The sequence below is a fragment of the Puma concolor genome, chromosome D1 (genome assembly GCF_028749965.1).
Source record: "Puma concolor isolate L17-30 chromosome D1, mPumCon1.1.hap2, whole genome shotgun sequence".
Lineage (NCBI taxonomy): Eukaryota > Metazoa > Chordata > Mammalia > Carnivora > Felidae > Puma > Puma concolor.
Window position 1 is genome coordinate 26,664,749 of NC_141676.1, and position 12,936 is coordinate 26,677,684.

The 12,936-nt window shown below is 44.4% G+C and overlaps 1 protein-coding gene across 5 annotated transcripts in view; it reads left to right on the forward strand.

Annotated features, from left to right (window-relative positions):
- SLC1A2 (solute carrier family 1 member 2) overlaps positions 1-12,936 on the forward strand; it is a 142,218-nt gene that overhangs the window by 112,934 nt on the left and 16,348 nt on the right. For all 5 annotated transcript variants that reach the window (XR_015240899.1, XM_086677684.1, XM_086677681.1 and 2 more), the window contains exons 7-9: positions 306-539; positions 5,379-5,573; positions 10,144-10,278. Coding sequence is in view for 4 of the 5 variants with exons in the window: in XM_086677684.1 (XP_086533810.1) it covers positions 306-539; positions 5,379-5,573; positions 10,144-10,278 (564 nt within the window). In the remaining variant the exon portion in view is untranslated. The remainder of the gene's footprint in view (positions 1-305; positions 540-5,378; positions 5,574-10,143; positions 10,279-12,936) is intronic.

Consider the following 12,936-nt stretch of genomic DNA (forward strand, 5'->3'; position numbering starts at 1 on the left):
GAGATGGTAAAGCTAGATTCTGTTATTCCTAAAAATCACCTGAGCAACAGAGTTCACCTTTGGAATTCTCATCAGAGCAGGGATCCCCCCAGATCCATGGCACAGATTTCAGGTCGTACAGTTAGTCTGAAGTAAAATGCAGCAACGGTTGAATCTCATGGACTTCGTCCAGCAAAACTCTTTGTACCGAAACGCAAAGGGTTTTCCTCAGAGTGCAGTACATGTAAGGGCCCAGATCTAGGTTCTGGATCCCATAAGGCTGTCTTCAATGCTTTTTTTTTTTTTTTTCCTTTTATGTTTTTCAGGTACTCTCCCCTGGGTATCGCCTGCCTCATTTGTGGAAAGATCATTGCAATCAAGGACTTAGAAGTGGTTGCTAGGCAACTGGGGATGTACATGGTCACGGTGATAGTGGGCCTCATCATCCATGGGGGCATCTTTCTCCCCTTGATTTACTTTCTAGTCACCAGGAAAAACCCTTTCTCCTTTTTTGCTGGCATTTTCCAAGCCTGGATCACTGCCCTGGGTACCGCCTCCAGGTAGAGAATACAAGAAATCACCTTTCTTTCTTTCTGCTCATTCCTTTCCCCTCTCTGCCACTTCCTCTTTTCAAAACCCTTCCATCACACAGTTCAATGAGAACATGTTTCATGTATTATTAAAATATTCCTGGAAAAGATAAATGCTTTGTATTTTTGGCTCCCAGGAACTTAGGAACTTTCTGATGAACATTTTTGCTGATATGCAACTGTCCTGGAAATATGATCTCAGGTTAAACTTCCCAGATGAATACATGCTATTAGTATGCATGCCTGAGTTGCCACATCTAACATTGGTTTAGTTCCAAATGTTTTCCAGAAGGATGTAACAGCGTATTGTGCTATTTAAGAAATTCTCCCACCTGTGATTTGAAAAATGCTATCAGAAAATATCACTCTATTGGAGTTATGGTTCAAAACTGGAAAAATGAGCTTTTGCATGGTAAACATGTGAGATGAGATTTTTAAAAAACACACCAGAAGTCAATGAAGCCTGTGACCCCTGCATGAACCTCTAATGGACCCTTCTGCCCCATTGATTTTGAGAAAATCAGGTTGGCATTGATTCAACTTGACATTGACTGAGAGTCCGTTCCTTCTTCATTAAGTAAGTTCCAGGGCATCTAAAGCCAATGAGGACTCCAGAGATATGCAGAGAAAAAAAAAAATATATTTTTTGATGTCTTCTTGGACTGAATTTAACAAGAACAAACAAACAGGAACAAAGACATTAGAAAACACCTACCAATTTAGAATTTCAAAGAGTAAAGAGTTTTATTGTTTCAGACTGCACTAGTTGTTAGTATTTCTTTACAAAACTAAGGGTCACAAAACGGAGACAGAGGTCGTGAAGCAGGTGGTGGGGGCAGGGGGGTGGGGGCAGGCAGGCTGCAGACCCTAGCTCAGCATGATCTCTGGAGTCACCTGTCAGCCGGTTCTTGTTGATCCCATGACCATGCATTGCCAGTGAGAGGGTCACCCTGTGACACAGAGTGACTGCTGTTCCGAGGCTACTGAGCAAGCAGTCGGGTTTTCCATAAGTGACCTGACAGGCCAATAGTGGTGACTACCCGAGGAGCCAAATTGTGTTTCCATCTTGCAAATCAATGAGATTTTGGTACTTGTAGAATGTGGGGGTTCAGAAGATGCTAAAAATACATATAATCCTCGGGATCTACATTCTGCATTCGGTTTCCCAAGATGAAGGGAAACATCCCGAAATTTCTTTTTCCTACTTGGTCTTATAAACTCCCTATGGCTAAGAGTCTCTATCCACAAAGATCCCCTCTCTTTGGAAAAAAAATAAATCTTTTTTTTTTTTTCCAAAACCCATCATTTTTAGTTTGATATTTGTTTTCTGGTTATGGGAGTGGTGTTTGCTCATTGGGAAAAAGTTCAGACAGTGAGTAAAGTTTTGAAGGAGAAAGTGAACATCTCCAGTTATTCTGTTACCCAGTGATAATTGATAGTAACCTTTTAGTTCATCTTAGTCATATATTTTTTCCAGGTTTTACTATATATAGATATTGCAAACTGTATTTTTTACTGATCAACCTATTATAAAATTTCTATCAACATACATCTTCCTACTATTTTCAAATGGCATAATAATACACTGCAGGTGCTATAATACACCCCTGTCTCCACCTTGGGATGTACATTTAAGGCATGTCTATTGAACAGGCATCCTTATAAATACATCCCTGCAAGCTTGTCTGATGATCCCCTCAGGGTAAATTTATAGAAGTGGAATTTCTGAGTCCAATGGTAAGCACACCGGCTGTTGTAAAACATACCCCCAGTTTGCCGCTCAGAAAAGTATGTCAGTTTATGCCCCCATGAACTGGGTGTGAGAGTATGCTTTTCCCCACCTACTTACGAGCACTGGATATTATCAGTCCCTTTAATACTTTCCAATGTTATTGGTGAAAAATGATCTCATCGATTCTGCATTTCTTTGATTACCAGCGAAGGCAAGCATCTCTTTGTGTTCTTACGGACCATCCTCCTCTCCCCTCCCCAACCCTGTGAATTATTTGTGATGGTCATTTCCTGTTGGGGTATTATTCCTTTCCTGATTGGCTGTTTCACTCTCTTCACATATAAAAATATTAACTCAAGTGTCACATGTCACAAATGATGTTCCTCTCTACCTGACATTTGTTTTGTAAATTTACAGGGCTTTTTGCCCCTGGAAGTTTTTAATTTGTGTATTGTTGAAGTTGCTACTATTTTCATTTAGTGTTTAGAATTTCAATTTTCTCAGGAACATCTCTACTAAAAATTATGAAACATTACTTTATATTTTCTTCCAGTACCTTTGCGGTTTTGATCTTTAAAAATATTATTATCTTTCCTTTGAACGACTAGATAGTTATCCCTAGTACCTTTACAAGACAAAGTAAATGTTAAAAGCATATTGGTAGCCCGAGTTCATATTTAAATCAGCCAAACGCTTGGGTTATCTGGCCAAGGCCACAGATGCTAGACCCTTCTCCTTACCCTGTCTTTCAAGTGACTTTAATCTTTGTTTAAAGTGTGGCTCTTTCCTGGATGCAGAATTTCATTTTTTAGAAGAAAATACACTTAAAGAAAAAACTGTGGCATGAATCACGTACTAAGAACTATCTCAGCCATTATGACCACAGGGAAAAAAAACAAAACCCCAGTACAGTCAGCTAAATTTCTTTCTACCTCCTTGGACCTTGGACTGATGGAGAAGGGGAAGGGGTCACCCCCTTTTCTCAACAGGCTGATGTCAGGGAGGACTAACAGAGGGGGTGCCCTGGGACACATGTCTCTGCATCCTCCTGACATCAGTGCATGCTATTAAAACTACTCTAGAAAAAAAAAGACGGTCAAGTAACTGATAGTTATTATTAGCAACATTTGAAGACTTATTATTAGCAACACATGAAGACATCCACGTCAGAATGTTGGAAGGACAGGAAAGAGTTAAAACTCCCAAGTCCCAGTTTGAATTGGTTGGGTATATATAGACTTTTAAGACACAAAGCCCCTTCAGTAAAGAAATTGAGACTATTTTCATACCTTGTCAATTACTTTCCCTAATCTATTTAATTGTCCAAAGACCTCTTGATGACATTTTGGGAAGATGAATACCATAATAAAAATTATTATATTCTCGTCCGCCCAGAAGTTTGCTTAGATTCCTATCATTGAAAATCCCAGCCACCAACCACAGCTGCCATTTCAGACTAGTCATGGTGTCCTAGAAACCATCAAAGGGGTCCTAAGAAAGGGTGGGGTGGGGAGGGCCTGGGGGTGGGAGGAATAAAGGGACACTAATGTCTCATTAAAATAGCTGGAGAAGCTAACCAAATACAATGACCTCAACTTTTCTCCCTGGGTTTATGAGGTGTTAGTAATGAGAGGTCTCCAAACATTCATTTCTTCTCCCTAAGAGCAAGGAGGAGGCATAAGACAGACCTCTGACTTGAAATCACAAAGAATATTGCCATAAGATGACGCTGACGTCCCTAAGATTGTTATTAGGAGCGTGTTCATCAGTGGTTTAATAAGATGCAGATTTAGGCGACTCTAATTTTAGAGCTTCTGCTTCCTGTTTCTGAGTAGGCCCTGGAATCTGCATTCTCTTTAGCTTTTCTGAAGCTGGTGGCTCTCTACTACTCTCTGAGAAACTGAGACCTCTGGCAAGGGTCTGTGTCAAACTTGGCGGGAGCCCTGGTTCTGACCAGTAGAAGGAGGAAGCTATGAGGCTGTCCGTGCATGCTAGAAATAAGTGTGTCTGCATTGGAGGTTCCCCAGTTCACTTTACTAAGCTTTGAATAGAAAAAAAAAGCAAAAAAGCAAAAAAACCAGAAACAAAATCAAAACAACCAAACAGAAAAACCCCAAACCAAAAAAACCCCAAAAGAGAAAGGACCGCAAAGAACTCGCATGGCAGTATGGGCGTTCTGCATTTCTTTCCATATTACTTACACTTGGAAGCAAATCCACCTACCCTCCCATGTACCTCCCTCCACATGGAAATAATATTTTGGCCATCAGCAACCCTTATCCTTACAGGTCTCCTAATTTAGAAGACACACGAACGTGTCAGGGGTTCTGGCCCTTGAGGCTGGGTCATGCGGTGGTGAGTTCCGGACAGGAATTTCCAGGGCGGAGTGGGGGTGGAGTCATTCCATATTGGGTCTTTGATTAGCTACAGAGCACATGCTTTTCTGCCCTATGTTGTTGGAAAGACTGTACAGTTGGCCAATGACCATGTATTAGGGAGTTGGATTGTGTATAGGGGTCCCCAGTGAATTGCTAGAAGCTCAGGTTCAGGCTAAATGGTACTTAACATGTTTATCCAGCATTGTCAAAATTAGCTCAGGGCAATTCCCAGAGGCTGGATGCAGTCCATGCATTGTTGGAAACAGTGTTCCTAGCATGAAATTATGGGTCATTCAAAAATTCCTCATTCCATTTCACTGTTGACAGCTGATTGGTTCCTGACACATTTTTTTTTTTTTAGCAGCTCAATTAATGTGGGCAGTCAGATGGCCTTTAATATTTCATCCAAGAGGGAAACACTGATCAAAGGAAAAAGAATGTGAAACTCTAAGTAGATCTTGAAAACCAGAAGCAACAAAAAGAGCTTGCTGCCTATGAGCATCTTAATAAGATTGAATTTGAACCTCCAAACAGTTGGTCTTTAATTTGCCTCCAAACACTGCTTTCTGCATGTCACATGGCCTGATTGGAACAAACGAACAAAAACTTTGTGGTTGGCATTCCAGTTTGAATTTTGTCCTGTTTCTCTAAAGTGGACATAAACTCTTGTCTCTCTCTCTTTCTGTCTTTGTTCCTCAGTGCGGGAACTTTGCCTGTTACCTTCCGTTGCTTGGAAGAAAACCTGGGGATTGATAAGCGTGTAACCAGATTTGTCCTCCCAGTTGGAGCAACCATCAACATGGACGGTACAGCCCTTTATGAAGCAGTGGCCGCCATCTTTATTGCTCAAATGAATGGTGTTATCTTGGATGGAGGCCAGATTGTGACTGTGAGGTGAGGGGTGCAGGTGGGGAAGCACTGAAACAACATTTAACCTTCGTCCCTTCCCCACTGACTCCATTTGACAGGGCCACTTGGATTTCAGTTCTCCTGGTGGAAGAATGAAGGAAATAACACAGAAGAGGAATTATTGGCTGTGTCAAAGGGAAAATATTGTGACAGGAAAGAAGCAGGCTCATACTCATGCCCTCTGTTTGTACTGCGCATGTGAAATCGCTTTGGAAATTTGATATTACTTGATTTTTCACGGTCCTGTGATGTTGCAAGGCAGTTATTTCTCTGTCTGTTTAATAGATGAGGAAGCACAGGCTTCAAGGAGCATGGCGGTTTGTCCAAAGCTGCCCCATTAATGAGCCGGGAGGGCCGTCACTGGGGCCGATATCAGCTGACTCTGGATCCAGTTTTCCTTTTGTTAAAATACGTTCCCTTCAGCATTTCAGAGGGTGATGGCAGAAATGATGAAATACTGGAAGGAAGAGATTCCTCAATAGCGTATAAACCATTTTATTACAAATAGCTAACAAGTATACTAAATCTGTTTTTTACCCTATGCATTCATTGTTTAAGACATTTAGGAAGAGGGGCACCTGGGTGACTTAGTTGGTTAAGCGTCCAGCTCTTGACTTCAGCTCAGGTCATGGTCTCATGCTGGGATGGAGCCTGCTTGGGATTCTCTGTCTCCCTCTCTCTCTGCCCCTTCTCAGCTCATGCTCTCTCAAAATCAATAAATAAACATTTAAAAAAGAAAAAAAGAAATTCGGGAAGAACACCTTCCCAAGAGGACATTAAAAACACAGTGCTTTTATCAAAAAGAATGAAATCTTGCCATTTACAACAACATGGATAGAACTAGAGTATATTATGCTAAGTGAAGTTAGTCAGAGAAAGACGATTATCCTGTGACTTCACTCGTCCATGGGATTTAAGATACAAAACAGATGAACGTAAGGGAAGGGAAGCAAAAACAGGGAGGGGGACAAAACACAAGAGACTCGTAAATGTCGAGAACAAACTGAGGGTCGCTGGAGGGGTCATGGCTGGGGGAATGGGCTAAATGGGTGATGGGTGTTAAGGAGGACACTCGTTGGGATGAGCACCGCGTGTTATATGTAGGGGATGAATCACTGGATTCTACTCCTGAAATCATATTGCACTATATGCTAACTAACTTGGGTATAAATTTTAAAAAACAACACATAGCTTCTGGGGCACCTGGGCGACTCAGGTGGTTGAGCGTCTGACTCTTGATTTCAGCTCAGGTCATGATCGCAGGGTCATGGGATCAAGCACCACGTCAGGCTCCACACTAAGCGTGGAGTCTGCTTGGGATTCTCTCTCTTCCTCTCTCTCTCTCTCTCTCTTTCTCTCCCCCCGCCACCCCTCTCCCCAACTCTAACTTTCTCTCTGTCTAGAATGAATGAATGAATGAATCAACCACGTTGCTTCTCCATAAACTTAAAGTCACACCTCTGTGCATATATTAATTTGTCTAATCCTTACAACCACCCTCAAGGTCCATACTTGTCTTAGCTCAGACTGCTATAATGCAAGACCATAGACCATCAAATGATACATATTTATTTCTCACAGTTCTGGAGGCTGGGAAATCCAAGGTGAAGGTGCTGGCAAATTCAGTTCCCGGTGACTCTCTCTTCTTGGCTTGTGCATGACTGCAGGCTGTTTGCTTGCCTGGCCTTTCCTTGGTGCATGGAGAGAGAGCAAGCTCTCTTATGTCTCTCTGATAAGAGCACTAAGCCCTCATGATCTACTTACCCGCAAAGGCCGTGTCTTCAGACACCATCACCCTGGAGATTAGGGCTTGAACAAACGAATTTGGTGGTGGGGGAACACCGATCAGTCCACAGCAGTACTGTAGGGGAGCCTCAGTTTCCTCACTGGTGTGATGGGGACAATAATCACACATTCTAGGGGGTTGAGAGCGTTGTGCCTGGAACACAGTCACCTATCAATAAATGTTAGCTACTATTATTGTTATTACTGATGCTCAATAAAATACAGTTCTTCTAGAATACGAAAAAACAATGTGACAGTGATGTAGTGAGTACCATAATGTTGTTACTCAGTGGAAAACATGCTTCAGATCCGGGTGTCACAGCTTCTCAATCATGTTCTCACAGATTGCACGTGAGACCACCAACCTCTCTTGCTTTAAAACTCAGAGACAAACAGGGCTTCCTAACAAAGCCCTTCTTTTAAAGCCAAACAAGATGAATTCTGGTCCCTGAATTCTTGGCCCGTCAAGTTCACACTGTTAGATGAAAAATTAAGAGATGGAAGAATGGACCAGCGACCAATGATCGGGATTGATTAATTCAGAGTTTTTGGTGTTGGAAGGGATGGGGGGGGAGGGGGGGTCTCAGGGGCCGGCATGGCATTGCAATCCAGCAGATAAGTGTTCCAATCCCAGCAGACCATGGTCAACCTGTTTGACCCTAAGTTTCTCCATCCATCCAATTTGTGGTTTGGCCAGATGGAACGCAGATGCTACCATATGTACTTTGCAGGGTTACTGTGCAGTTCTGCTGTGACAATGTGTGTGTCATACCTTGCATAGAATCCAAGAACCAGCCTCAGAGAAGTGGGCTAGTGAGTGGCACGACAGGAAAAGCAGAAAGGGATAGAGAGATGGAGAGGAGATCACTGCCCCAAGAAGCGGTTGCAGGACTTAGAATCACCCAGACACTCTGCCCATGGTAGGATGGGTAGGATGAGGGTATTAATTGGGATGGAGGGACCGTGTGGGGGAACCAACTGCCAGGAAGAATTCTCTTTATAGGATTTCGTCTCACACAACCCAGAGGGACCAGGCAGACCGTGTGGCCAAAGTGCAAAGGGATGTGTCAGAGTGACTCATAACAGAAGCAACTGATGTTGTAAATAAAACGGCTGAGACCACGACTGTTGGGATTTGGGAAGTCCCCCTTTCCTAGTGTTGTTGTCCTTGTCAGGGAAATGGCTGAGAATTCCCACCTTGTAACTCTTGGGGCTTTAGAGAAGTTTTTATTGCAAAGTGACCTCACCCTGCCCAGATTTCCTGATAAGATAATTCACATTTACTGGGCGGTGGCAATGTGCCTGGCCTCTTCTAAGTGCTTTTTATTTATTAGCTCCTGATACCCCATGAGTGAGACACCATTATTATCTCCTTTGCTGCAGATAAGGAAGTCAAGGCACAAAGAGGTTGAGTAAGTTGCTCAAAGTCATGCGGTTAATCATTGGAAGAGCTGGGGTTTGAATCCAGGCTGTTTAATCCCATAATCCTCATTGATAACCACTAATATTACTACCTCCTATGACCCAGAAGGATCCCAGGAATACGGAGTTCTTGAAGCCTTAACACCAGCTCCGCAATGAAGGGGCAGGGGAATAGCACAGATGGGTTCTGTAGACCCCACCTAGGGGAGGTGTCTCTATGGTCACAGGTCTAAATCTGGAAGGATGGCACTATGGAAAAACCAACGTAAACTACGAAACCTCCTAGGGCCTTTCCTCATAGGTAAGATTAGGTAAATTCAGGTCCCTCCCCACTGTAAGACCTGTAAGGATTCTGTGCTTGGTCACAACAATGGTCTGGGCTCTGTCAAACCGGTCTGGGAGCCCAGCTCTTAGTTTGGAGCTAGCTGGCCTACTCTAGAAAGTCTAGAATGATCTAACTGCAAATAAAGCCCCTCCTTTTCTTTACAGCACCCACAAAAGCAAGTTGGGAGTCTATATTTTCAGAAGCATCTTTCCATTTAGAAATGACGACTTTTGTAAATGGCATCCAGAAAAAAGGGAGACAGGTTATTGCCCTTTGCTGGACCACAGAGACCCCCTGGTGTCTAGACAGGGTGCTCGAGCCCTAGATGAAACCCTCTTCCAGAGACAACTTCAAAATGGTGCTTGGTGTGCCCTTGGCATTGCAAGTGGTGAGATGCTTCAGAAAGAAAGCCTCCTGTTATTTCATTATCTTTTTTTGGCGCCCTCGTTTTGAATAATGTATTTTCCAGTCCATGGTGAAATGTCCAGGCGTCTCAAACTTAATGTCATTTGGAATCTGTTGATTTGTTTCCCTCATGTCCACTCAGTTGGGTCTGGCTATTTGCTATTGTGAGTTCTCATGTTAACATTGGCAGTGGCCTCCTCGGACTCTTGCCTCAGAGTCCAGATGTCTCTGGGGCTGACGGAGAGGTAAAGGCGTAAGCAGAAATGAATGCAGTGATGTTCCCATGGGAGGATTAAGGGCAATTTGTTTTCCTCCTTTATTATTTCCTTGACTGCTTCAGAGCCCCGCTTACCTTAGTTGAGCCCTGTGATATATTAGGCTAGTTGGCTATCATGCTGAGGATAAGGCTCCGATCCATGGATTTATAAATTTCCATCACAGTCGAGTAGAATCCAATAGACCCTAATTCCTGGGTCTCAGTACTCTAGATTTCTCCATTCCTTGAGAAAGAAAAGAACCTTTATGACTGCCGGGAAAATTGGAGCTTCAAGTTGCCTGCCAGGGATGGTTTTTCCAAGTCCTCTTTCTCCTGTGACCTGGTCTTCTCTGTTCTCTCAGCCTCACGGCCACGCTGGCGAGCGTCGGTGCGGCCAGTATCCCCAGCGCGGGCCTCGTCACCATGCTTCTCATCCTGACGGCTGTGGGCCTGCCAACGGAGGACATCAGCCTGCTGGTGGCTGTGGACTGGTTGCTGTAAGTGCTGGTGGATGGGGCTCTGCTGGGGATGTGAGTACTGCCTCCCGGAGGCAAGGTTTCAGCCAAGGTCTTTGCCAATCCCCGTGGCAACTCCCTCTCTCCTTTCCTCCCTTCTTCCCTCTAACATTTACGGAGAGCCTGACTGGGAACCAAAGAGGAAGAAGGAATCCTCGAGGGCCTCACAGTCCAGTGGAGGAATCCCATAATTTATAATACAAAGTTTAAAGCATCATAGTAAGGAACCCACTACTGATGCCCGCGGAGGGTCTCAATCCATGATGTCGAGTGAAGAAACACGAGGGAGTGTATGCTGTATGATCCCGTTTATATGAAGCCCTAGGAAAGACAGTATAATCTCTAGTGATAGAAAGAGCTTAGTGGTTGCCTGGGCCTGGAGGGGGTGAAGAGACTAACTGGGAAGGGGCACAGGGAAATCATGAGGGGTGGTAGAAATGCTCCGTAGGCACCGGTATGCACAGGTGTCTACATTTGTCAAAACGCATCAAACCATGCACTTAAAATGGATACATTTTATTGTATGTTAATTATACTTCAATAAAATAGATCAAAAAATAGCACACAGATATAAAAGGATAGTGATGTGTGCTCTGCACCTGTGAGCACTGCCATATTAAAGGAGGGTCATACATTGTCCAGGGCCTGGCCCTTCAGGAGGTGTTCTTTCGGAGATTGTTACTTGCTCTCTGTTGTTGTGACCTTGGTTATTTTATTACCCTACTCGTAGAGATAAGCCAAATTCTGAAACGAGCCTAAATGTCCATCAACTGACGAACGGATAAAGAAGATGTGGTTTATATATACGATGGAATACTAGTTGGCAGTGAGAAAGAATGAAATCTGGCCATTTGCAGCAATGTGGATGGAGCTGGAGGGTATTATGCTAAGTGAGATAAGTCAGGCAGAGAAAGACAGATATCATATGTTTTCACTCATATGTGGATCCTGAGAAACTTAACAGAAGACCATGGGGGAGGGGAGGGGGAAAAATTACCAAGAGGGAGGGAGGCAAACCATAAGAGACGCTTAAATACTCAGAACGAACTGAGGGTTGATGGGGGGTGGGGGAGAAGGGAAAGGGGGTGATGGGCATGGAGGAGGGCACCTGTTGGGCTGAGCACTGGGTGTTGTATGGAAAGCAATTTGACAATAAATTATATTTAATATAAAAAATAAATATTAAAAAATAAAATGAAAGGCTAGTGATAGAAAGAGGCACCCATCCTAGTCTAGAGTGGACGAATCAGGAAATAATGAAAATGGCAACTGAATTTGCATGGGTACGGTGTGTCAGCCACTGCACCAGGCACTTTATTTCTTATGCTCTCTAACCTTGAAGTTTTGGTATTATCACTCTTGTTGTATAGATGAGGAAACTGAGGTGTGGGGAGGTAAGGTGACTTGAGAGTGAACAGAGATTTGACTCTAGGTTGGCTGGGTTGGGGAGGCCACCACATTCTTCATCGTGGCTCTAGTCAAGCTTCCAAAGGCAGTGATAGCTGAGCTGAATCATAACTGGTAGGGAGATGTAGGTAGAGAAGGAAACAGGACCTTCCAATCAAGGCCACGTGCAAAGGCACTGAGGCAGCCAGCAGTGTGGGGACCTAGGAGTGATGTGGCACTGATGGAGCACAGAGTGGGAGGCAGGGATTGGTGAACAGTGGGGCAAAAAATGGATACCGTGTACGGCCATGCAGAGAAATTTGAACTTGACTGTGTACGCATGGCCTAGCTACCTTTCCCAGTGTGTTTAGCAGTGAAGGGCATTTTCCAGATGCAGGACACTCACTGCCCATTGACAAAGGTGGGCATGTCTGGCCAGAAGGTCCCTAGTAGGGAGATGGGAGTCGATCTTGCTAAGAGCCCACTCAGCCTCTCACGTTCTGTGGAGTACACACTGGTGCCTCATGTCCAGTCTTGGAGCTAAGGGACTGGGATCGAGGAATGCTGTTGGGTTCGGTGTCAGAGCAGTGACAAGTGCTGATGCAGAGGTCCAAGGCCAAAGTGCCCACACACTTTTAAAAACTGTTCCACATGGCAGTGACAATGGTTCTGACATCTATCAGCATAGATTTTAGGAGCCAGGAGCCATCTTTAATGGACTCGAGTTTCCCACATGCTAAAACCACAGTTCCTTCCCCCTTCATTCACCCTTCCAAAGAGAAAAATGTGCATGTGGCTGAAAGGAAGGACATCTGGGAAGCTAGGAGGGAGACTGGCCTCTCCATAGAACTTGTCTGCTGCTAAGGTTTAGGCGAGAATGGAGAAGTGGCTCCCTGGAGGTGATCTGTTCACCTCAGGGAGGGCTGCGAGGAAGGTCATGGATCTTCCTGACTGGCTCTTTCATCACCGGAGACATGCTCTGGAAATACCTTCAGTGGGAAGGTGACGAGTAAGCGAAATAGCCTCGTGTCTGTCTCTGCCAGTGTCTCTTAGGGGGTGGGGTGGGGTCGTCCCCGCTAGCTTGGTTATTCTCGGCGCCTGTGAAGGCCCCAAGGGGAGCCTCTCTCAGGACGTCAGTTCAGACCACACAGCCATGGCCGCTGCGACTCAGTGGTGGTGTGTGGGTGGAAGCATTGGGAGCGGATGGGATGAAGGGGGCGAAGGGGTGGGGTAGGCTTCAGTGGGGGAGGACAA